Genomic DNA, 27,902 nt, shown 5'->3' with positions numbered 1-27,902 from the left:
AAAGATTAATGAGACAATATTGGTAATTATTAGGTGTGGAAAAACAAAGAGTAGAAAGATGAAAATGATTACAACATCAATGATGAGGAAAGGTAAAAATATTCACGTACCAGTAAACAAGTGTTCCATTTAGTGATTTTCTCAGGCTGTGTTCTGGATAATAAAGAATTCCTTAAATAGATGCGACAAACATAAAACCAAGTGAACATCTGACTAAATATTTAGACTGAGACACAGAATCATTGTGATAATATTAATTTTCACACCTTCCATATTAAGACTCTTTTAGAACATTACATAAGGACAGAAAAGTGTTTCATCAACTTTGTATGCACCAGCACTTAAAGTGCCCCTTTGTTTTCCAGGTTAGTAAATCCTTTCTTATTCTTTCTAGGAGTGCAGGAAAAATGAAATTCTAGTGGCCAAACTTAAGGAAAGAAGTCAATGAAAGATGGTTAGTTTCAAGGAATATCTTAATGAAGCTGGGCTTATATTGATGTCTTGAGCAAAGTGTTTGAAGTTATGATTACAACTGAAAATTTATATATTGTAATCAGCATAAATGATTGTGTTATGTGTGAAGAGGAGACAAATTTCAAATCATTAGAATACAACTCATACAATTTATTGTCCGTGATTTTGTTCTGGTATTTCCCAAAACAGACGAAGAACGATGAAAACATTGTAAGGTTAACTCTCAAAGGTAGTAATGCAATCTAACTTTGATGAAAGTTGCACGTGTATCATTTGACTTAGATGGTGCTCTGGATAACTAGACGTAATTTTTCACACTAAGATTCATAATGATACGTTACAAATGTCGATTAAACTTGTTGTTTAATATAATTTGCCAAAACCTGCTTACATACTCTAAAATCATTAGCACTATAAGTGTAAGGTTCTTAGCAATAGGAATTGTGAAATTCTTACATTTATAGATAAATAATTATTATAAGAATAACAGTGTTTCCAAAACAGAATTAATTTTGTTAAAAAGTCTGATAGATTTGAAGAAACTGTCTTACAATAGATTAAACAAAAGGTAATAGTTTACTTTGGATGTCAGAATTGAAAGTTGAAATGTTTTCAAAGTAAAAGAAATTCTCTGTCTCAGAGGATAAAATTTCTGGTGGAGAACCTAGTGGTTCTCAAATAATGACGTAGGTATATTTATATTCTGAGATAATACACGAGTTTTCTAAATGTTTTTTTGTTTCTTTACAAATGAAAGAGCTTGTTACTGGACCTACTTTTTTAATGGTCAAAAGCTGAATAAAAAATGTAATGAAAATGTATGACTGAAGTTTTTTACTCCAGATAAAAACTGACAGATATGCCTTTTTGAAATTTTAACCCTTTGATTACAATATATGAATAAAATATGCACTCAGATATTTCTGCTATATGCCATATATTTTATACGAACGTGGGTAAGTTTTGTTTGGCTCTTTATAATAATTATTAAAAAATTGTGTTGTCCCCATCTGATAAAAAGAACAAACTGGGTAATACAGCTGTAAGTCATGTTGACCATTTATATTTATTTAATATATTTATATTGTACATTGTTGGAAGTGGTGAGAAAAAAGTATGAAAGTAATTACTACAGGAATACACCAACTTTCTTGCAAGTTAACACCTACAATATGATTGGTTGTTATACAACCAATCAGCAAATGCCACATCAGCTAAAACCAATAAGAGGTAGCCAACTGTGAAAGTATGCTGCTTTTGGTTATTTCTGTTTGTGTTTATTTGGTTGCTCTAAACATTATGAGAAGAAGGTATTAATATAATTATTATTTTATTTTTCTGTAATGGTATTAAATAACCTCTAGTGTAGTGTTGGGGTGAAGAGAAATCATTTTCTGATTCCCTGCTTTGGGATGAACGTTTACAATCAAAATTACTGTCATGCTGTTGTTTTTTTTGTTTTGTCTTTAGATGGCAACCAAGAGAAGTGAATATTGTGTACAAGGTTATGTCATAAAGGTAACTACATAAAGGTAATTAAAGCTGTATAATATGAAGAAGATGTAAATATATTCTATAATTATTGATTTCATCATCGTATTGAAGAGCATTTTAAACCACAAAATTTTTAGTGAAGTTTTATAAGTATGACAAGAACTCACAATTACTTCATTTCCTATTGGTCTTCTCCCACATGTGCTGCTTTACCATAAATCCTAAACTACCATTAAGATAGCCTTAACCTGTGATATGGATACTGTATGAAGTGTTAGTATCTCTACCTCCAAAACTGATGGAGGTTATGTTTTCACTCCTGTGTGTGCATGTTTTTGTCAACAAGATTCCTCAAAACCAGCTGAATGTATTTGGATGAAGTTTGAACTATGACCACCCAATTTAGAAGTGATTCGTTTTTGGAGGGTAAAGGTCATGAAAATCCAAAACTTCTTAGCTGTTAACACTACGACTGATTTTTCATACTATTTTTGCTCTATAACTCAGTCACAAATGATCAGATTTGATGAAATTTGGTGGTCATGCATAAAATATTATTTCTTATTGTCTGGATAAAAAATGGTCAGTGTCCATTTATAACAACAGACATATGGATATATTTTTGTATTTTTTGAGGGCCAAGTATGATGAATGCTGGGTGATTGAGGTATCTACTCAAGTGAGTGCTCCTCCAGTTCCTGCCTGTTTGTGGGTGAAACATTTCTCCTTATTTCTTATAGAAATTGTTAAAAGCCTGATCTCAATCATTTTCTAATCTACATTTCTGTTCATAGAAATGTATCTTTGTACTAACTTTCAATTCATGTTCAACATTAATTTTAGCTATTATGGACTATTCACTGGAATTTTACATTTAATACCACTTTTAACGATGGATTGAGTAAAATAAGTAGTCATGCCACTGGATCTTTTGTGGACTACAAATGCATGTTAATGAATTCCAAAGGTAGATGGATTACCTTTTAACTTCTGTGGTGAGACCTATTTCAGTTTTACAAATCAGTATCCATTCATAGATATTGACTCTATGCTAATGTGTTTCACATAAAGACGTCACTTCCAACTACTGTGGCTTGTGATTAACTAGAAAGAAGCTATCATCATATGGTGACTAGTAATGGTCCAGAAGATTCAGTGTGATTACCTGGCAGTTAACAAATAAAGCAAGCTAGGGTTAAGAAACCTAAACCATATTGTCCTTGGCTTTCCATTTGAATTTCTCTTTTCAAGAAATTAAATATTATTATTTCTACATCCACTATTATTTCCTCATACATCTTTCCATCTCATCATTAACTTATTGTCCAAGTAAATAAGTACATCCTACTTTACAATGAACTTTCCTGCTGGCATGGTGGTTCATACTTTCCAAAATTTAAAAGTCTGGACTTTTCTTGTTTTCCATCACCTGTTGAAAGTTTTAAGGACTCGAGTTCGGATGTCAAGGATCTCTTGCTGTAGCCTGGATAAGTTACTTCCAAATTTGAGTGACATGGTGCTTGGTCACCTTTGGAACTGTGGATGAAGGTAGGTGTATGAGGAGTAGGTTTCAGGGTTAACCCTTCACAGCGATTATCTTGATGTGGAATGCGTGGTGAAGGAGTAGTGCCTTGGTTATTGTCTCGTCTGTCAACAGGTGCTACGAGAAAGAAATTTCCAGTTAAGCCTCATCTCTTGCTAATTATAAAAAAGTGTCATTCAACAATTACTGGTGGTGTCAACAACTTTGGAAAATATTCTTCTGAACTATTCGAACATTAAGTTACTTGTTGACCCATGAAAACATATGAATCTATGTCACACACACAAACCTTAATATTTAATTTAATCCCAATAATTAGAACAAGAGTTCCCTATATACAAAACAAGTGATTTTACATAGTGTTTTTGGAAATTCATTTATAAGTGTTGTTACCAGCAAAAACATAAAATTATCAAATAGGATCCATTATGGAAATCAACACGTAATGTGAAGCCTGATTAGGTCTTTAATTTCTAGTAAAAGAAATTATAATGAAATGTTTTTTTTTATTACGTAGCATGTTCAGGCTACTAACCTTATTTAAGCTGTCTGTTAAGTGTCGTGTAAACACGTTATTCTAATGTTTCTGTTTTAATAGGAATGAAAATGAGCCATTTTTCTTGTCTTTCTTGACGGTTATAGAAAATGTGAGTAAAGTGGTTAAGTCATGCTTTGTTGTAGAAAAAGAAAAAATAGCCAGGTTGTCTTGTCTGGAGTTTTAGAAGACGATGACTGAGTCATGTCTTGCTGTTAAAATAATAATGAAACAGGACCAGTTTTTCTAGTCATACTGAAACTGAAAAGGTTAAATAGGTTACACCAAATCGTGAAGAAAAGTTGGTTAGGGGCGCATGACTTGCAGTCTTAAGGTTACGGGTTCAAATCACTAAAAATGCTCACCCTTTCAGCATTGGAGGCATTATATGCAACGGTCAATCCCCCTATTCATTGGTGCAAGAGTTGGTGGTGGATGGTGATGACAGCTGCCTTCCCTGTAGTCCAGTGCATATAGCACTCATGTAATTTTGCACGAAATTCAAAACAAATGAAGGGAGATATAGAATTATTACATTTCCAAACTGTAGAATGAGCTATGTTTACTATGGGATTTTAGGGTTACAAGTCTGTAAGCTTACTGCTAATTCACTGGATGATGGAAACAGAGGTAGGCTATTAGTAACTATACCCATTTACACGGTCAAAAATAAATAAAAAGACCATTATTTATTTTAATTTTCTATAGTTAATAAAGAATTTGATATAATCTGAGTTGTAAATTTTAAAGAAATGTTATTCTTTAAGTTAACGAATTTTGATAATTATAACTTTACCAGAAAATAAAATAGATCTTAATTTTGCAAAGTGTACATAACTATGTGAAAACATGTGTTCAGTGACCTTGAAAGCGAAAAAAATTTAAGCAGTATCAATGACAATCAAAGTCTATTAGTTGTAAGAAATACAGACTAATCTGATGTACCTGAACGTGGAATCCATTAATCCAAACATTATAGGCTTGTTTTTATACCGTTCACCACCTCTAATCTATTAACCCTAACATTACAGACTTGTTTTTATACCGTTCACCACCTCTAATCTATTAACCCTAACATCACAGGCTTGTTTTCATACCGTGCACTACCACTAATCTATTAACCCTCAAATTGCAGACTTTTTATACCGTTCACTATCAGTCTTAGTGGTATGTCTGAGGGCTTATAACTCTAGAAATAGGTTTTCGATACCCGCAGTAGGCAAATATCTCATTACGTAGCTGTCTGCTTAACAACAACAAAAGTCACTGAGGTCAACATTTTACGTCACAATGAGTATTTACATTTTTGCCTATTACAACATTCATGGGCCAAAAGCAACTTGTGAGAAATCGCAAGTTTCCTATAAAAGTTCGTAGGGGCCTTACCAACAATAAATGATATTAATTGTAATAATTGTTTAAATTTTATTCATGTGATGAACGTATTCTTAGAAATCCATAATTCTAGGGTTTAGGCCTAAAAGTAATATTAGGTTGTCGAGAAATAAATGTCGGAGTTCTCACGATGACATTTAGAAGCTGAATATTGAGTAACTTATCGTTGATTGGTTGGTTTAATCCAACGTTTGTTGCTTACAAGGTGTCTTAATTGTCTGATGTTTCAACTCTACTCATAATAAGTTTCACAATCTCTAAGGCACCATAGACAAGAAGGACTTTCGTCTGATTTTCTTCTACGACTTCAAACTTGGATGAAAAGCTACCGAAATTACACGGAACATCAACCGGACATTCGGTCATGGATCTGTTACTGAACGTACAGTTCAACGTTGGTTCCAAAGGTTTTGATATGAAGATGAAAGTCTTGAAGATCATGAAGGTCGTGGAAGGAAGTCATCCTTAGATGAAAACACATTAATGGAAGCAGTTGAGACAGACCCTCGCACAATAATACGTGAGTTTGTAAAAAATCTAGGCACAAGCAAATCGAGCATTGCCAAATACCTGAATGCGATTCGAAAGACGAAAAAGTTGGATAAGTGGGCTCTGCATAAGCTAACTGTAGATCAACAAAACTAGCGTTATGAGACCTGTCAAGGATGACGCTCCAAAAATTGAACGAATTAGGAATTGAGGTTCTATCTCATCCACCCTATTCCTCATACATTTCCCCTACAAATTTTCATTTTTTCGAGCACTTTGACAACATTTTGAACAATGAACGCTTTCAGAACCAGGCAGCTGCAGAATAAGTTTTCAGGGAGTTCATTGACCGTATAAACTCTGATTTCTACAGCAGGGACATAAACAGCATCGTTAAACTTTGACAAAAGTGTGTTGAAGCAAATTGTGCTTACTTTGATAAAAGCAGTTCAAAAATAACATTTATTTTCGGACAACCTAATAAAACTATCATTCGTCAATAAAGGAGACAAGTTAAATATTTCATTAAAACATGAAAATGCTAAGTTAGTTTGATATGAATTATGGTTGGGATTCTATGCTGTTTGCTCAAAATTAACAGGAAACGTTTTTGCATTTCATTTTAAAGTTCTGCGTTATAAGAGTGACGGTCAAAGAAACCAATGAGAGATGGTGGGTGCTTCTAACTAGCTGCATTCCCTCTGGTTATTAAGTGAATTTTAGGGATAGCTATAGCGTGTTGGAGGTCTTTGACTTGATCAATTTGTCAATGCACGTGGGAAGCATAGGGTTAAGTTCGTGACGTAATTTATTATATATTTAAAAGCTACTTAAACGTGACTGACCAGAAGAGGAATGGAGAGACTGGATAGAGTTGCGTCCACGACTAAAGTACGTTAAGGACTGGGTGAGTATCGAGTGATGAGAACGAATGGAGTGATTCTTTGTGACCCAACAGTGTTTCCACAACTTACGTAGTTCTTGCTGGACCTGTTTTAAAGTGAATATCACTGTTATCATATCACACTAACACTTTCTTACTACTCACGTAAGCCAAAGACTTTGGTATGGAAGTGCATCATACTATAATAATAATAGTAATAAACTGGCAAAAAAACAAGAACAAACTAAAACGATTTATAAGCATAATGGAGTAGTTTATGCTTAGAAACACACAATACGTAAATAATATGAGTTATTTCACATCAACACTCGAGGTTAACTGGTACAGTAAATTTTATAAGGTTTCTGACTGTTCGTGGCTAGTATCGTGCTTGTTTGTGATTTTAAAACATGATACATACAATTCATACTATAGACCACACAGGACACAAGTGTTATCGAAAGTGAAACTGTTTTAGGGTTAAATATTAGAAAGAAATGTGTTTTGAAAATCCCAAGACGTTTACTAGTGTTGCATTATTAAACATAATCACGTGAATATTTATAACAATAGAGGTATTATCACAGACCCTCACGTGATCTTAAGTTAAATTCTATTGGTGTAACTTCTAGTATTCCACCTGATGAGACCAGGCAGACGTGTTGAGTGAAATAAACAAACATTTCACTATGTGTAAGCGATAAAACAAATGTTTCACTATGTGTAAGCGATAAAACAAACTTTTACTATGTTTAACTCATATAGTTACAACAGAAAGTGTTCGTACGCCTGCGTCTTGAGTAGTTTTTTCCTTATAACTTAAAAAGTATCACGATTAGGATAATGAAAGTATAGTATATTATAAATATTATACTAACACACATCTACATTAATTTTTATGTAAATTTAACATCAAATAAACTGTTTATAAACAAATAACCAAACATAGGAGGGGCAGAAAGTGTTCGTACATCTACTTTAATGGTCAGTTTTGTAACTTTTCAGATGAATTACTTGACACAATCTCTTCTCATAGTCTTCCATGATTGTTTGACAGTACTCGACTGGTATTTTCTTCCATTCTTCTTTCCAGAAGGCCTCCAGCTCTTGCAACTTTTTCGGATGACGCTGATGAGCCCTGGTCTTCAACTGATGCCAAACGTTTTCAATTTGGTTGAGATCGGGTGACTGGGATGGCCACTTCAGAACGCTTATATGGTTCCTCTGCAACCAGGATTGCACATATTTCGATGTGTGCTTAGGGTCATTGTCATGCTGTAAGATCCAACGACGCCCAAGCCGCAAGTTCCGAGCATCATTCTTGATATAAGTGCCTAATATATCAACGTACTCTTCTTTTTTCATGATTCCGTTGATGTGGTGAAGGCTGCCTACACCAGAAGAGCTGAAGGAACCCCATAGCATATTCGAGCCACCTCCATGTTTAACTGTAGGGACGGTGTTCTTTGGAAGATTTCGTTCCCCCTTCTTACGGAAAATATTACGAACATCATTGTGGCCGATTAACTCGATTTTAGTCTCGTCTGACCAAAGAATACTCTTCCAATAGCTAAAGGGTTTATCTACATGCTTTCTTGCATACCTCAATCGTGCTTCTAAATGAACAGGCTTTAAATATGGAGTTCTACAATGACAGCATGCTTTGAACCCAGAAGAACGTAACATGTTCGTAACTGTAGAGGTGGTTACTTCAACCCCAGTTTCTCTTACTAGATTCTGTATGTCATTACGTGTTAAACAAGGGTTCCTACTAACTTCTCTGAGAACCTTCCTCTTGGTTCTCTCTGGAATTTTGGTGGGGCGTCTGGAACGAGGGAGGTTAGCAGTTGATCCTGTAAGCTTAGAACAGTAGATTTCAGCACATTAAGTTGTGTAGCAATACCAGAAAGATACACACGAGACTTGTATTTTACAATAATTCGGGTTTTTAAATCACTGGACAGTTGTTTCCTGTTTGCCATGATGACCAAGCAGATAATAACGGAGACTGCGCTAAATTGCCAGAAGTACATTTTTGCTGGCTAAATTCCAATAATTATGAACCCAGTGTCTAGTTCTGGAATGGTACAATGTAGTTTATTCACCAAACTAAACAAAACTTTTACGGGAATATCAGTTTTTTTCACACGTTCTGAACTGTACGAACACTTTCTGCTCCTCCTATTTTTGGTTGTTTGTTTATAAACAATATAATTGTCGTTTAATTTACATAAAAATTTATGTAGATGTGTGTTAGTATAATATTTATAAAAACTATACTTCTATTAGCCTAATTCGTGATACTTTTTTTAAGTTATGAGCAAAAAACTACTCAAGACGCAGGTGTACGAACACTTTCTGTCGTAACTGTAAAACAAAACCTGTATTTCACAGTATCACCTGCACGAATAAAACTTTCATTTCCCGCTTTTGTCATTCTATCTTGGAAAAGTTTCTTACTAAATTTTCTGTCCACTAATCATACGACTTGTGTTTCACTTGTATAGTTTTATATCATTATTTCGAGATTCTTTTACATGGTTTCCATCTCACTAGCTTTTTAAATGTGAAAGAAGTTTTGTAACGTGTCACTATTTTGTTTTCTTGACCACAGAGCTACACAAAGGGCTATTTGCCCTCTGTCCACCATGATGAATCGAACAGCGGATTTTAGTCCTATAAGTATTCAACTGAGGGGAGGTATTTATAACTAGGCTTACCATACGTCCCGGTTTGAGGTATCTGTCCGGTTTACTAATTTGTTCCGGTTGACACTGAATTGTCTCGGAATGTCCCGGTTTTTGATGAAAAGGTATAATCTCCAAAAAGGAGAAACGGGAAATGTTAAAATCTACATAGACTCCTGACTTGGTTTTGACAAAAAATAATTTTTAAGTTTTCATTTTATTAGTTGATGGGTAGAGGGAGCCACAGCGCTGTAGCATGCAAACGTTCAAAGGCAGACGAAATTCACAGACACCGAATTGTAAAAAGAACGTCCATTCTTGAAAAATATTTGTGACAAGGAGGACAGAGTGAAATGTTTGCAGTGTTCATCTGAGTTCTTTGTTTCACCAGGTGGCATCTCAGACATAAAAAAAAACATTTAAAAAGTGATAAACATGCAGCTCGTCTTTCAGTAGCTGCTGAAAGTTCAAGAGTTGATGTGTTCCCTAAAATCTGTGCCTGAAGAGAGTGACTTGTTAAGAGCTGCCCTTTGCTTATCACAGTGCTATCCCTAACATAAGCTTTAAAACAGCTGATTGCTCTTTCAAACTGATAGCAAAGTTATTTGAACCAAAGCTCAGTTCTGCCAGAACGAGGCTATTATTTTGAATGCAATTGTTCCTTTATACAGCAGATGAATTGCAGAGAGACTTCATGGAGGTCCGATCCGTTTCACTTACAGCAGATGTTTCAACCCGAAAAGATGCCAAAATTATACCCGTCATAGTGCGATATGTTTTACCAGAGGAAGGAATGAAAGTGACACTTTTAGACTTTTAATCGATTTCTGGAGTGCCACCAGAAATTTTGACGAATTGCTTGGTGTCCACTTTAAAAGAACATGATTTATTTAAAAAAAAAATTGTTGGTTATTGTGGTGACAACTGCAATACAAATTTTGGAAGTGTAAAGAGAAAGGGAAAAAACAATGTTTATAGTCGAGTGAAGAAGGAACTTGTGGGTGTTGGTTGTGGTGCTCATATTGTACACAACTCTCTCCAAACTGCAGTTGATGTCCTTCCTATTGAAGTGGAAAGCTTAGTGGTCAACATTTACACTGTGCATGTTACACACCTAAAAAAATTCTGTGAGTTTGTAGAAATTTAGTACAAAAAGGTTCTCCAATATGGAAATACGCGATATCTGTCTTTGTTACCAGCTGTTGAGAGAATTCTCCAGATTTATGAAGGATTGAAGTCATATTTCTGTTCACAAGAACAGTGCCCATTGTTGAAAAAAATATTTTTTCAGAGTAAACGTGGAGACATGTATCTATGGTTTGTTCAAGGACAACTAGGTTTGTTCAACAAAGTGATTTTAGCCATGAAAAAAAAAACCAAAAACAACTGCAAGTGATATTGTTGTGGAAGTTAATAAGTTGAAAACCAACCTGAAAGAAAGACGAGGTAATAAATTTATTCCCCTTGGTGCAAAAAATAGTGCGCTAGAGGATGAAGGAGGAAGCTAGGCAGACTTGATTAGGAAGGAATTTACCAGTTTTTATGAGGATGCCTGTCTTATATTGAGCTGTGAGAAAACAGTTTTAGTGGTGGGGAATACTTTGTTTGGATAAAAACTGTGTTTTCGTGTGGCCTGACATAAAAACAGCTGCCGAAGACTTAATGAAACGCTTGGAAATACCGCCATCAATGTTGATGAAGTTCTTGCTAAATCCTTCTGGTCATCCAAATGTGACGAGTGGAAAGCAAACTAAACAGGTTGTGAAGAAAAATGGGCAGAACGTTTCAACCATTTCAAAGATCAAAGTATTTATGTCCCTAATCTCAGGGACAAGTTATGGAGTACATGTTTTGTTTACCAGGCGCTTCTGCCCCTGTTGAAAGAGTATTTTCAATGATGAATAACATTTGGTCTCCAGAAAGAGGTCTAATGAATAAATCAACATAACAGGACTGTTACATTGTAAACTCAGTATTGACTTGAGTTGCAGTGACTTATTTGACAAAATAAAAATTAATAAAGATTTTTTCAAGAAAGTTCGTTCATGTGAAAAATATGAATGGTCACAATAAAGTGTTCAGTGACAAATGAATGAAATTTTGATGTTCCTTGTCTTGCTGAATTTAAATAAATGTTAGAGATATAAACTGTCAGTATTACTTTTTGTGGCAACATTAAAGCTTAAGGGAAGTAAGGTTATGAAAGCACTTCTTTATTATACCAGCTCCGGTATCTATAATAAAAATTGAAAACTGTCCCGGTTTGAGACTTGAAAACTATGGTAAGCCTAACTATAACTTAACATGTAAAATGTGATTCTAAGCAAACCAGACATCTTTACAATTCGTTAACTCTTCACATATTCACAGGTAGCTCAGAGATAAGACTACGGGCTTATAACGATACAAATAAGGGTTTCGATAACAGCAAAGGGTAGAACGTAGATAGCCCATTGTGTAGCTTTTGGCTTAATAGTAAACAAACCAGTTACATATTTATTCAAGTCACTGTTAAACATGTAGCATAATTTATTAAATTAGTCACATAACTTAATATTGCACTGAATAAATAAACAGTAGTTGTTGAACGAACCACACAAAGTGTTCATTAAATACTTAGAACAACGTTTAATTCACTTATTTAACTTGCAACGTTCTACTGAATTACGTAACTCACCTCTCCATTGCAGAAACAATACAACAATGCGACGAAAAAACCCTGTAACAACGGAAAAACAAACAGATATTAATTACAAAAATGTAGACGCCATTTTCTAAAGGCTTGTATATTTAGATTACAATCTTAGCAAAGGTAACTGTTTCACGCAAAGTTAACGTAATAGTTCTAAAAACGACTCAATCATTCTTTAAATAATAATAATTATCGTTATAACAAACACAGTTTGTTAATCACCTATATTTCTACATATTATACAAATAGACGTGAAAATAATATGATATTCCTATTTAATAATATGCAAAAACGCTATCTACTTTTCATAGTATAACAATGTTCCCCCCTTAACTAATAAAGATTTTACGTTCTGAACTTTAACATGTGTTAGGCCTAACAATATAGAATGCAGTTTTTACATCTGAAGATCTCTGTTTTTGAACCGAACTTGCTAGATTACAGCTCAGGAATTCTAAGCCTTACTTGGAACGATGAAAACAATATGTCGGCATACAACCAGATCAACTCTGCGGTTCTGTTGACGCCAGCAGAAAATGACATCCCCAGTAATACAGCGTAGTGGACACCAAATAATGGAACCAGCACCAATGTCGACCGAAACCACTTTCTTTAAATAAAACAAAAAACAACAGAAATCATCAAACTTCTATTCGCATCAGACACGTTAAACAATGTTATTAAAACTACAAGAGACGCTAAACAATGTTACTAAAACTACAAGAGACACTAAACAACGTTATTAAAACTACAAGAGACACTAAACAACGTCAGTAGAACTACAAGAGACACTAAACAATGTTATTGAAACTACAAGAAACGTTAAAAATTGTTATTAAACAATGTTATAAAAACTACAAGAGACACTAAACAGTGTTAGTAAAAGTACAACAGAACTAAACAACGTTATTAAAACTACAAGAGACGCTAAACAATGTTACTAAAACTAAAACAGACGCTAAACAATGTTACTAAAACTACAAGAGACACTAAACAATGTAACCAAAACTGCAAGACACGTTAAACAATGTTAGTAGAACCATAAGACACGTTAAACAATTTTATTATAACTAAAAGACACGTTAAACAATGTTATTAAAACTACAAGAGACACTAAACAGTTATTAAAACTACAAGAGACACGAAACAATGTTACTAAAACTACAAGAGACACTAAACAATGTTATTGAAACTACAAGAAACGTTAAAAATTGTTATTAAACAATGTTATAAAAACTACAAGAGACACTAAACAGTGTTAGTAAAAGTACAACAGAACTAAACAACGTTATTAAAACTACAAGAGACGCTAAACAATGTTACTAAAACTAAAACAGACGCTAAACAATGTTATTAAAACTACAAGAAACGTCAAACAATGTTATAAAAACTACAAGAGACACTAAACGGTGTTATTAAAATTACAACAGAACTAAACAACGTTATTAAAACTACAAGAGACACTACACAATATTATTAAAACTACAAGAAACGTAAAACAATGTTAGTAGAACCAAAAGACACGTTAAACAATGTTATTAAAACTACAAGAGACGCTACACAATGTTATTAAAACTACAAGAAACGTTAAACAATGTTATTAAAACTACAAGAGACGCTAAACAATGTTAGTAGAACCATAAGACACGTTAAACAATGTTAGTAGAACCATAAGACACGTTAAACAATGTTATTAATACTACAAGAGACGCTACACAATGTTATTAAAACTACAAGACACGTTAAACAATGTTATTAAAACTACAAGAGACGCTACACGTTATTAAAACTACAAGACACGTTAAACAATGTTATTAAAACTACAAGAAACACGAAACAATGTCACCAAAACTGCAAGACACGTTAAACAATGTCAGTAGAACCATAAGACACGTTAAACAATTTTATTATAACTAAAAGACACGTTAAACAATGTTATTAAAACTACAAGAGACGCTAAACAGTGTTATTAAAACTACAAGAGACGCTACACAATGTTACTAAAACTACAAGAGACGCTACACAATGTTACTAAAACTACAAGAGACACTAAACAGTGTTAGTAAAAGTACAACAGAACTAAACAACGTTATTAAAACTACAAGAGACGCTAAACAATGTTACTAAAACTACAAGAAACGTTAAGCAACGTTAGTAGAACTGCAAGAGACACTAAACAACGTCAGTAGAACTACAAGAGACGCTAAAAAATGTTACTAAAACTACAAGAGACACTAAACAACGTTATTAAAACTACAAGAGACACTAAACAATGTTATTGAAACTACAAGAAACGTTAAAAATTGTTATTAAACAATGTTATAAAAACTACAAGAGACACTAAACAGTGTTAGTAAAAGTACAACAGAACTAAACAACGTTATTAAAACTACAAGAGACGCTAAACAATGTTACTAAAACTAAAACAGACGCTAAACAATGTTACTGAAACTACAAGAGACGCTAAACAATGTTATTAAAACTACAAGAGACACTAAACAATGTAACCAAAACTGCAAGACACGTTAAACAATGTTAGTAGAACCATAAGACACGTTAAACAATTTTATTATAACTAAAAAACACGTTAAACAATGTTATTAAAACTACAAGAGACGCTACACAATGTTACTAAAACTCCAAGAGACACGAAACAATGTTACTAAAACTACAAGAGACACTAAACAATGTTATTGAAACTACAAGAAACGTTAAAAATTGTTATTAAACAATGTTATAAAACTACAAGAGACACTAAACAGTGTTAGTAAAAGTACAACAGAACTAAACAACGTTATTAAAACTACAAGAGACGCTAAACAATGTTACTAAAACTAAAACAGACGCTAAACAATGTTACTGAAACTACAAGAGACGCTAAACAATGTTATTAAAACTACAAGAGACACTAAACAATGTAACCAAAACTTCAAGACACGTTAAACAATGTTAGTAGAACCATAAGACACGTTAAACAATTTTATTATAACCAAAAAACACGTTAAACAATGTTATTAAAACTACAAGAGACGCTACACAATGTTACTAAAACTCCAAGAGACACGAAACAATGTTACTAAAACTACAAGAGACACTAAACAATGTTATTGAAACTACAAGAAACGTTAAAAATTGTTATTAAACAATGTTATAAAACTACAAGAGACACTAAACAGTGTTAGTAAAAGTACAACAGAACTAAACAACGTTATTAAAACTACAAGAGACGCTAAACAATGTTACTAAAACTAAAACAGACGCTAAACAATGTTATTAAAACTACAAGAAACGTTAAACAATGTTATAAAAACTACAAGAGACACTAAACGGTGTTATTAAAATTACAACAGAACTAAACAACGTTATTAAAACTACAAGAGACACTACACAATATTATTAAAACTACAAGAAACGTAAAACAATGTTAGTAGAACCATAAGACACGTTAAACAATGTTATTAAAACTACAAGAGACGCTACACAATGTTATTAAAACTACAAGAAACGTTAAACAATGTTATTAAAACTACAAGAGACGCTAAACAATGTTAGTAGAACCATAAGACACGTTAAACAATGTTATTAAAACTACAAGAGACGCTACACAATGTTATTAAAACTACAAGAAACACGAAACAATGTAACCAAAACTGCAAGACACGTTAAACAATATTAGTAGAACCATAAGACACGTTAAACAATTTTATTATAACTAAAAGACACGTTAAACAATGTTATTAAAACTACAAGAGACGCTAAACAGTGTTATTAAAACTACAAGAGACGCTACACAATGTTACTAAAACTACAAGAGACGCTACACAATGTTACTAAAACTACAAGAGACACTAAACAGTGTTAGTAAAAGTACAACAGAACTAAACAACGTTATTAAAACTACAAGAGACGCTAAACAATGTTATTAAAACTATAAGAAACGTTAAATAATGTTACTAAAACTACAAGAGACGCTAAACAATGTTATTAAAACTACAAGAAACGTTAAACAATGTTATAAAAACTACAAGAGACACTAAACGGTGTTATTAAAATTACAACAGAACTAAACAACGTTATTAAAACTACAAGAGACGCTAAACAATATTACTAAAACTACAAAAGACACTAAATAATGTTACAAAAACAACAAGAGACACTAAACAATGTTATTAAAACTACAAGACACGTTAAACAATGTTATTAGAATTACAAGATACGCTAAACAATGTTATTAAAATTATAAGACGCATCAAACAACTTTAATAAATATTCACTTTCTACAAGGGACATTAATAAATATGTATATATGATATCACTGTATACATGTCAAACTGTCCTTGAAAGTATCGAAACACAAGTAACCAAAGATCCTGGACTTCTTTATTATCACAATATTCTAGGTCTCGTACAATTACACTCTAATGAAAGTGTAATATCCAACTCACCTGTACCTGTACCTGTTGGCTTGTGTTGTTAAAGTGTAATATCCAACTCACCTGTACCTGTACCTGTTGGCTTGTGTTGTTAAAGTGTAATATCCAACTCACCTGTACCTGTACCTGTTGGCTTGTGTTGTTAGAGACACAAACATCTTCAGAAACAACACTCGAGTTATATTCACAAAGAACAAAAAGTTTACCTAGAAAATAAACATAACACAAACTAAGTGATAATACTGTATAGAGACTACTAGTAATAAACAGTACTAAAAATAATGTTCATAATAGTCTCCACTGTCCACTAACAGTACTACCAGTAACAACGTTAATAGTCTCCACTGTCCACTAACAGTACTACCAGTAACAACGTTAAGAATATCCACTGTCCACTAACAGTACTACCAGTGACAACGTTAATAGTCTCCACTGTCCACTAACAGTACTACCAGTAACAACGTTAAGAATATCTACTGTCCACTAACAGTACTACCAGTAACAACGTTAATAGTCTCCACTGTCCACTAACAGTACTACCAGTAACAACATTAATAGTCTCCACTGTCCACTAACAGTACTACCAGTGACAACGCTAATAGCCTCCACTATTCACTAACAGTACTACCAGTAACAACGTTAATAGTCTCCACTGTCCACTAATACTACTACCAGTAACAACGTTAATAGTCTCCACTGTCCACTAATACTACTACCAGTAACAACGCTAAGTCTCCACTGTCCACTAACAGTACTACCAGTAACAACGTTAATAGTCTCCACTGTCCACTAACAGTACTACCAGTAACAACGTTAAGAATATCCACTGTCCACTAACAGTACTACCAGTGACAACGTTAATAGTCTCCACTGTCCACTAACAGTACTACCAGTAACAACGTTAAGAATATCCACTGTCCACTAACAGTACTACCAGTAACAACGTTAATAGTCTCCACTGTCCACTAACAGTACTACCAGTAACAACGTTAATAGTCTCCACTGTCCACTAACAGTACTACCAGTAACAACGTTAATAGTCTCCACTGTCCACTAACAGTACTACCAGTGACAACGCTAATAGCCTCCACTATTCACTAACAGTACTACCAGTAACAACGTTAATAGTCTCCACTGTCCACTAATACTACTACCAGTAACAACGCTAAGTCTCCACTGTCCACTAACAGTACTACCAGTGACAACGCTAATAGCCTCCACTATTCACTAACAGTACTACCAGTAACAACGTTAATAGTCTCCACTGTCCACTAATACTACTACCAGTAACAACGCTAAGTCTCCACTGTCCACTAACAGTACTACCAGTAACAACGTTAATAGTCTCCACTGTCCACTAATACTACTACCAGTAACAACGCTAAGTCTCCACTGTCCACTAACAGTACTACCAGTAACAACGTTAATAGTCTCCACTGTCCACTAATACTACTACCAGTAACAACGTTAATAGTCTCCACTGTTTACTAATAATAAATCACGACGTTTTGAAGACCTGAGGTTCTGTGGTACTGCTGTGAGTTAGTTGTATGTCAAAGTATTAGAATTCTTAGGACTTATTAAACTACGAGTGAAACTAGAGATAAATATGAATAATAATATGACAACCATCTACATATCCAGTGAGTGCCGATGAGGCCTTTCGGAGAATGCTAAAACTACTCAAAACGATTTGCTTACAACAGACATAACACACTTTTCACATCCATTTTATGTTAGAGCTCACGCCATAACATAAAATTAGGTGAATTATAATAATTATTAAATATAATTAATTGAATAAATATTAATTTATTTATTTTTAACTCATCTTATTATTTATTTTAATATTACTCTGAAGAATTATTAAACTACATCGTAAACTTGTATTACTGTGTACCCGAGTGAATGGTTTGGTTTGTTTTACCCAACGCTACACAATGGGCAATCTGTGCTATGCCCACCACGGGCATCAAAACTCGTTTTCTAGATTTTCTAATTCCGCATATTGTTGTGCCACTGATGGGCAAAACTGAGTGAAAACAGAAACAAAACAAAAACAAACAAACAAACAATGACACCTTCTGCAAAATCCAGTGCCGACGATTCCGTTCGCATAATACCAGTGTTTATCAGAGCAGCAGGACACGACAAACATAGTAGTGGTGCTATTTATAACATTTAGGGTTGTAAAAACTACCTTCCTGGGGAAGAATGAAACAATTTGAACATAAGTGCTTTTTATAGAATGTTTATTTTATTGGAACTGTGCTTGAAAGAATGTTCCAATAAAACACCTTCTCAAATCAGCAAAACGTTTCGGAATTGAGAAAACTAGAAACGTACCTGCTCCCTTCCCACCAAACATGTTTGGCCTTTCAGCTGTTTGAGCGTTATATATAATGTAACGGTCAATCCTACTATTCGTTGGTAAAAGAGTAGCCCAAGACATGGCGGTGGGTGGTGATGACTAGCTGCCTTTTCTCTAGTCAAATCACTGTTAAATTAGAGACAGCTAGCGCAGGTAGCCCTCGTGTAGCTTTGCGTGAAATTCAAAACAAAACAAACCATTCAAGAAAATTCCACTTGGAGAAACTGTAGGTCTGCAAACTTACAACGCTAAAAAGTAATACCCCTGGTGGGCAGAGCACAAACAGCCCATTGTGTAGCTTTGTGCTTAACTTCAAACAATCAACTATTGAAGAACAAACAGAAACAATGAATAAGTTCTCAGTTCTTGACTTACAATAATCGTTGTTGTCACTGGTGCACGGATGATCCAGAAATATCCAGAGTTTTCATTGGTTGTCCAACATCTGAAGAATAAACACGTCACTTCTGAACAAATGGAAATACAGTGTGTGACTGTATTTATAAGTAAGTATACAGTGTGTGACTGTATGTATAAAGTATACAAGATGACTTCACGAGCAAGTTATAGAATATTATGCAAAAATACAACATCTTACAAAACTGAAAAATAAAGTTTCTCACAGTTCATTTGTAGTTTCCCACAGTTTACAGTTTACTTATAGTTTACTTGTAGTTTCCAACAGTCTATCTACTTGTAGTTTCTCACAGTTTACTTATAGTTTGCTTGTAGTTTCCCACAGTCTACTTATAGTTTACTTGTAGTTTCTCACAGTTTACTTATAGTTTACTTGTAGTTTCCCACAGCCTACTTATAGTTTACTTGAAGTTTCTCACAGTTTACTTATAGTTTACTTGTAGTTTCTCACAGTCTACTTGTAGTTTCTCACAGTTTACTTATAGTTTACTTGTAGTTTCCCAGTTTACTTGTAGTTTCTCACAGTCTACTTATAGTTCACTTGTAGTTTATCACAGTCTACTTATAGTTTACTTGAAGTTTCTCACAGTTTACTTATAGTTTACTTGTAGTTTCTCACAGTTTACTTATAGTTTACTTGTAGTTTCTCACAGTTTACCTGTAGTTTCCCACAATCTACTTGTAGCTTCCCAGTTTACTTATAGTTTACTTGTAGTTTCTCACAGTCTACTTATAGTTTCTCACAGTTTACTTGTAGTTTCTCACAGTTTACTTATAGTTTACATGTAGTTTCCCACAGTTTACTTATAGTTCACTTGTAGTTTCTCACAGTTTACTTATAGTTTACTTGTAGTTTCCCACAGTCTACTTGTAGTTTCTCACAGTTTACTTGTAGTTTCTCACAGTTTACTTGTAGTTTACTTGTAGTTTCTCACAGTTTACTTATAGTTTAGTTGTAGTTTCTCACAGTCTACTTATAGTTTACTTGTAGTTTCTCACAGTTTACTTATAGTTTACTTGTAGTTTCCCACAGTTTACTTGTAGTTTCTCACAGTTTACTTGTAGTTTCTCACAGTTTACTTATAGTTTACTTGTAGTTTCTCATAGTTTACTTGTAGTTTCTCACAGTTTACTTATGGTTTACTTGTAGTTTCTCACAGTTTACTTATAGTTTACTTGTAGTTTCTCATAGTTTACTTATAGTTTACTTGTAGTTTCTCACAGTTTACTTATAGTTTACTTGTAGTTTCTCACAGTTTAATTATGGTTTACTTGTAGTTTCTCACAGTTTACTTATAGTTTACTTGTAGTTTCTCACAGTCTACTTATAGTTTACTTGACACTTATTTTTTTCGGACTATGTTAAACAGTTCAAGTCTGAAGGACGACACATTTGGTATTAAACTGAAAATTTAATGAATAATTAATTAAATAATTACAAAAACAACATTATTTTAGTGAGTAGGTTTATATAGTACTGCTTTGAAAAGCAATCAGCCAACAAATCTAGAGTCAAAGACATTTATTATCATAGGATAGGTTGGGATAATATAACGAAAATTATGTAAAGTTTGGAAAATATTGAATACTTATTTAACCTTTTATCTTAATTAAACTAATTGTTCAAAGTAAGTAGAACTGACTGTGTAGCCACGTAATTATTATTCTTGGTACATTACAAATTATTGTTTGAGCACCTCAAATTATTACTGTAGCCTTACAAATTATTGTTGAAACATCTCCAATTATTGTTTTTAACAAACTAAATTATTATCTGAACCTTCCATATTATTGTTGAAATATTTACAATTATTGTTTGAGCACCCCAAATTGTTATCCGAGCCTTACAAATTATTTTTGGAACATTCCAAATTCCTTTAAATAGACAATTTCGTCACTTGTAGATCGGCAGAATTCGTTGCAAGCCTGAAATGTTAACTTACAAAGAGTCTTCCAACAGTGCTCGTACTGTAATCCATGGAACGATAAAGAACAAAGGAAGACCTGTAAAATAACATGAAGATAGTACATGGTTCAACTGATGTAGAGTTAGCTACATTTATAACATGACTCAATCAAATGAAAAACTTTTCTAAAATATCAGTTGTAAGACATTTCATTTCCTTCAATAATTGTCTACCGATTTACAACGCTAAAATCAGGAGTTCGATTCCTCTCTGTGGGCTCAGCAGACAGCCCGATGTGGCTTTGCTAAAAGAAAAAAACAAATTTTAAACATCTTTTTCTTTATTTATTGTAGCAGCGCCATCTGGTAACAATTTAAACACCAAATCCAGAGTCGCACTGCAGGGGGTCACCAGGTCGGAGTTCACTGACAGGGAAACCTTTCGTAAACTTTGATTCTCAATGATTCATAAGGGAATGTTCACGTTGTACTTGTTACAAAGAAGATGGTGACATTAATTTTACACTAGGCCTCGTCCCGTCGTATCGTGATTATTATGGTCCTTTCTAAAGCCCCAGTAAGTTTCATATTGGAAGAGTACGGAAAGCATATGTACGTTGAACCAAATTATCAAAGATGGAGGGACAGGTGTTTCCCTGAAGTCAATAAAACGTTGTTGTTGTTTTTTTATATTTACAACTGTGTTTGGTTTTATTTATATATTAAACCCACCCACACCCATCTCTCTCTCTCGGTGTTTGGGTAAGAAATGTTCATACCCTGGAGGGTCAGGTTCTCTTTGACCTCTTCCTCCTCTCCGTACTTATGGTCTTGCAGTATTGGAATTTGTAATTATTGAACTGAATATTATTCTGATCCTTTTCAGGTCAGTGTCCATGTACTGTATTAGATATACAGTTGTTATTTTTCAGGTCAATGTTTATGTACTGTGGTACATATATAGTTGTTATTTTTCAGCTCAGTGTCCATGTACTGTATTAGATATACAGTTGTTATTTTTCAGGTCAGTGTCCATATACTGTGGTAGATATACAGTTGTTATTTTTCAGGTCAGTGTCCATATACTGTGGTAGATATACAGTTGTTATTTTTCAGGTCAGTGTCCATATACTGTGGTAGATATACAGTTGTTATTTTACTCTATCAGCAGAATGTGAAGTTTGTCGGTGGCACTTTTTTATTTAATATTTATTATATTTTTTATGTATTTATTTATTTTTATATTTAAAATACAAATAGCTTGGGGAGAGATATTTAGGACTAACTTCATCATGTATGAGGTACCTGTCTAGATAGCTTGGGGAGAGATATTTAGGACTAACTTCATCATGTATAAGGTACCTGTCTAGATAGCTTGGGGAGAGATATTTAGGACTAACTTCATCATGTATGAGGTACCTGTCTAGATAGCTTGGGAAGAGATATTTAGGACTAACTTCATCATGTATGAGGTACCTGTCTAGATAGCTTGGGGAGAGATATTTAGGACTAACTTCATCATGTATGAGGTACCTGTCTAGATAGCTTGGGGAGAGATATTTAGGACTAACTTCATCATGTATGAGGTACCTGTCTAGATAGCTTGGGGAGAGATATTTAGGACTAACTTCATCATGTATGAGGTACCTGTCTAGATAGCTTGGGGAGAGATATTTAGGACTAACTTCATCATGTATGAGGTACCTGTCTAGATAGCTTGGGGAGAGATATTTAGGACTAACTTCATCATGTATGAGGTACCTGTCTAGATAGCTTGGGGAGAGATATTTAGGACTAACTTCATCATGTATGAGGTACCTGTCTAGATAGCTTGGGGAGAGATATTTAGGACTAACTTCATCATGTATGAGGTACCTGTCTAGATAGCTTGGGGAGAGATATTTAGGACTAACTTCATCATGTATGAGGTACATGTCTAGATAGCTTGGGGAGAGATATTTAGGACTAACTTCATCATGTATGAGGTACCTGTCTAGATAGCTTGGGGAGAGATATTTAGGACTAACTTCATCATGTATGAGGTACCTGTCTATATAGCTTGGGAGAGATATTTAGGACTAACTTCATCATGTATGAGGTACCTGTCTAGATAGCTTGGGGAGAGATATTTAGGACTAACTTCATCATGTATCAGGTACCTGTCTAGATAGCTTGGGAGAGATATTTAGGACTAACTTCATCATGTATGAGGTACCTGTCTAGATAGCTTGGGGAGAGATATTTAGGACTAACTTCATCATGTATGAGGTACCTGTCTATATAGCTTGGGGAGAGATATTTAGGACTAACTTCATCATGTATGAGGTACCTGTCTAGATAGCTTGGGGAGAGATATTTAGGACTAACTTCATCATGTATGAGGTACCTGTCTAGATAGCTTGGGGAGAGATATTTAGGACTAACTTCATCATGTATGAGGTACCTGTCTAGATAGCTTGGGGAGAGATATTTAGGACTAACTTCATCAGGTATGAGGTAACTGTCTAGATAGCTTGGGGAGAGATATTTAGGACTAACTTCATCATGTATGAGGTACCTGTCTAGATAGCTTGGGGAGAGATATTTAGGACTAACTTCATCATGTATGAGGTACCTGTCTAGATAGCTTGGGGAGAGATATTTAGGACTAACTTCATCATGTATGAGGTACCTGTCTAGATAGCTTGGGGAGAGATATTTAGGACTAACTTCATCATGTATGAGGTACCTGTCTAGTTCACAGAGTAATTCATTTTTCGTCCAATTCTTATTAAAGTACATTATTGTACTATGTAGGAGTCTATCTGGTGTGGTTGGTATGTTTGAATATTTATGTATGAATTGAGATGATGTTGTTCTGGAAACTCTGTATACCGTTCTGCGGAGTGTGGCCCCCCGCTAGTACAGCGGTATGTCTTCGGATTTACAACGCTAAAATCAGGGGTTCGATTCCCCTCGGTGGGCTCAGCAGATAGCCAGATGTGTCTTTGCTATAAGAAAACACACAAACACACAGTGAGGAGTGTGTTTTGTATTGTTTGCAGCTTGGTTTTAATTGTTTTGTCACTTACAGTAATCCATGCTGGAGCTGTATAGTCTATTACTGGTCTAATGTATGTTTTATAGATTTTTAGTATGTTATCTGTAGATGCTCCACTGTTTTTACCAGTTAGACTCCTAGCATAGTTAGTTCTTCGCCAGATTTTATTTTTAATTTCGTTAACATGATTGATCCAAGTTAATTTTGAATCATATGTTAGACCTAGAAATTTTGGGGCAGTCTGAAGTAATGTGTCATTCATATATATTCCTCGGTAATATAGTGGTAACTATCCCCACGTGTCACGCGGGAGACAAGGGTTCGACGGTAAAATAGTGATAAGTATCCCCACGTGTCACGCGGGAGACAGGGGTTCGACGGTAATATAGTGGTAAGTATCCCCACGTGTCACGCGGGAGACAGGGGTTCGACGGTAATATAGTGGTAAGTATCCCTACCTGCCACGCGGGAGATAGGGGTTCGATTTCCCGCCGGGGAAAGAGTGTAACCCACCCCCATATCTTACCTGTGAATCTGTTTTTGAATTTCGCGCAAAGCTATACAAGGGCTATCTGCGCTCCCATGAATCTGTTAACCCTTGTATAGAAACTTTTCTTTAGTGAATAAATAAGTGAGAAAAGAAATGAGGTCCTATGCACGAGCGTCCGCAAAAACGTTCTCTAGGGGAGGGGGTATACGTTCTCTAGGGGAGGAAGGGAGTGTGAAATTGCGAACTGGATAAACTATTCATATACAGGTGGGGACAAGTGTACTCAGGTGGGGACAAGTGTTCTCCTTCGTGGACGTCCATGGTAATGTGGAACGAATATGACTGAAGTACATTCACTGAATAAATAAATTCAACTTTCTGAATATTGTACTTATAGTAAATCGGAACCTCAAATTTGTAGGCACTTTATGAAACGTTCTGACTTGTACGTTTCCATGACGACAAATGGTTCAACAATTTGCTCAAACCCTGGACCTCCATTTCATGACTATCTACATTTTTGCTGCGACTCTGAATTTCTAAAATAAACCGAATTTATTCCGCATTCGTGACGCCAACCGAAGTAAAGCATTTTGATTTTTTTTGAAACGATTAAGTAACATATCACGGAATCCAATACGTTGTGAACACACAGTTCTTGTCCTCATGTGTTAAAAGCTTTCGTTGCAAGAAGTTTTTTATTTTTCCACGCGAACTTTTTAAACTTTACATATTGTCATTTTTCTAAGCTCTCCGTGGTAATGTCCTGGAAATGAATAAATCCTAAGCCTTATATCGCACGGTCACAAAGTTTCGTCTAGAAAAAAATATATATAACACATACATTGAAATGCTTATCGAATTTCACATGATGCTACTTTAGTATTTGAGAATTATTTAATACTAGATGTACTTTCGCAAGTTCCCCGAAAGTGTGTTGTTTCAAGAATAAATAAAACCAAAATTAACAAATGTTCTTTTATTTCTTGTTTTTCTTTATACTACTGGACACGTGATGTCACAGTATGAACTGCAACGTTATGTGACATCACTTTAGTGTCTGTTGACTGACTGACAACATACTATGTTGTGCACGTGATGTCACGACAGTATGAACTGCAACGTTATGTGACATCACTTTAGTGTCTGTTGACTGACTGTTGCAACTGAGTGAGTGGCTAAAACAGGTGATCTCTTCATGTGGCTTTCGGCCCCCTTTAGAGGTACACTGGAAGTTGAACAAGAAAAGAGGATTACATTAAAACCTTACGAAAATTAATGTTTAACTTGATAAACCCATGACCCATGACACATCTGAAGAGTTCTCCAAAAACTATGGACATTTAATGGGCCAAATGTAGAAATATAGTTCATTAGTTTAACTCAGTTTACAGCAACACACACAGGGAAAAACTGTCCAGCAGAATACCTAAATATATATATCCATTTTATCTCAGTTTACACCAACACACACAGGGAAAAACTGTCCAGCAGAATACCTAAATATATATATATCAATTTTATCTCAGTTTACACCAACCCCCCAGAGGATAAACTGTCCAGCAGAATATCAAAATATATATATCAATTTTATCTCAGTTTATACCAACACACACAGGGAAAAACTGTCCAGCAGAAAACCTAAATATATATATCAATTTTATCTCAGTTTACACCAACACACACAAGGAAAAACTGTCCAGCAGAATACCTAAATATATATATCCATTTTATCTCAGTTTATACCAACACACACAGGGAAAAACTGTCCAGCAGAATACCTAAATATATATATCCATTTTATCTCAGTTTATACCAACACACACAGGGAAAAACTGTCCAGCAGAATACCTAAATATATATATCCATTTTATCTCAGTTTATACCAACACACACTGGGAAAAACTGTCCAGCAGAATACCTAAATATATATATCCATTTTATCTCAGTTTACACCAACACACACAAGGAAAAACTGTCCAGCAGAATACCTAAATATATATATCAATTTTATCTCAGTTTACACCAACACACACTGGGAAAAACTGTCCAGCAGAATACCTAAATATATATATCCATTTTATCTCAGTTTACACCAACACACACAGGGGAAAACTGTCCAGCAGAATACCTAAATATATATATCAATTTTATCTCAGTTTACACCAACACACACAGAGGAAAAACTGTCCAGCAGAATACCTAAATATATATATCCATTTTATCTCAGTTTATACCAACACACACAGGGAAAAACTGTCCAGCAGAATACCTAAATATATATATCAATTTTATCTCAGTTTATACCAACACACACAGGGAAAAACTGTCCAGCAGAATACCTAAATATATATATCCATTTTATCTCAGTTTACACCAACACACACAGGGAAAAACTGTCCAGCAGAATACCTAAATATATATATCCATTTTATCTCAGTTTACACCAACACACACAGGGAAAAATTATCCAGCAAAATACCTAAATATATTTATCATATTTATCTTAGTTTACACTAACACACACAGGGAAAAACTATCCAGCAGAATACCTAAATATATATATCCATTTTATCTCACTTTACACCAACCCCCCAGAGGAAAAAACTGTCCAGCAGAATACCTAAATAAATATATCCATTTTATCTCAGTTTATACCAACACACACAGAGAAAAACTGTCCAGCAGAATACCTAAATATATATATCAATTTTATCTCAGTTTATACCAACACACACAGGGAAAAACTGTCCAGCAGAATACCTAAATATATATATCCATTTTATCTCAGTTTATACCAACACACACAGGGAAAAACTGTCCAGCAGAATACCTAAATATATATATCCATTTTATCTCAGTTTACACCAACACACACAGGGAAAAACTGTCCAGCAGAATACCTAAATATATATATCCATTTTATCTCAGTTTATACCAACACACACAGGGAAAAACTGTCCAGCAGAATACCTAAATATATATATCCATTTTATCTCAGTTTATACCAACACACACAGGGAAAAACTGTCCAGCAGAATACCTAAATATAT

General features: G+C 34.3%; 2 protein-coding genes across 7 annotated transcripts in view; one reads left to right on the top strand and one right to left on the bottom strand.

The window, feature by feature from the left end:
• Positions 1 to 1,291, top strand: part of LOC143234618 (coiled-coil domain-containing protein 93-like) — a 94,725-nt gene extending 93,434 nt beyond the window's left edge. For all 6 annotated transcript variants that reach the window (XR_013018738.1, XR_013018737.1, XM_076472087.1 and 3 more), the window contains one exon: positions 395 to 1,291. Coding sequence is in view for 4 of the 6 variants with exons in the window: in XM_076472087.1 (XP_076328202.1) it covers positions 395 to 448 (54 nt within the window). In the remaining 2 variants the exon portion in view is untranslated. The remainder of the gene's footprint in view (positions 1 to 394) is intronic.
• On the bottom strand, positions 393 to 26,192 carry LOC143235769 (glucagon receptor-like). Its single transcript, XM_076473972.1, has 8 exons — positions 26,120 to 26,192; positions 21,357 to 21,417; positions 19,372 to 19,441; positions 16,740 to 16,831; positions 12,658 to 12,802; positions 12,178 to 12,219; positions 6,776 to 6,920; positions 393 to 3,628 (listed from the first exon to the last, which is right to left on the bottom strand). The coding sequence occupies exons 1-8, from the start codon at positions 26,190 to 26,192 to the stop codon at positions 3,318 to 3,320; spliced, it is 939 nt and encodes a 312-aa protein (XP_076330087.1). The 3' UTR covers positions 393 to 3,317.
• Positions 26,193 to 27,902: the final 1,710 nt, after the last annotated feature.

This window comes from Tachypleus tridentatus, chromosome 12 (assembly GCF_004210375.1).
Source record: "Tachypleus tridentatus isolate NWPU-2018 chromosome 12, ASM421037v1, whole genome shotgun sequence".
Taxonomy (NCBI): domain Eukaryota; kingdom Metazoa; phylum Arthropoda; class Merostomata; order Xiphosura; family Limulidae; genus Tachypleus; species Tachypleus tridentatus.
Note: the sequence above shows the minus strand (reverse complement) of the source record. Positions and strands in the feature narration are given on the sequence as shown.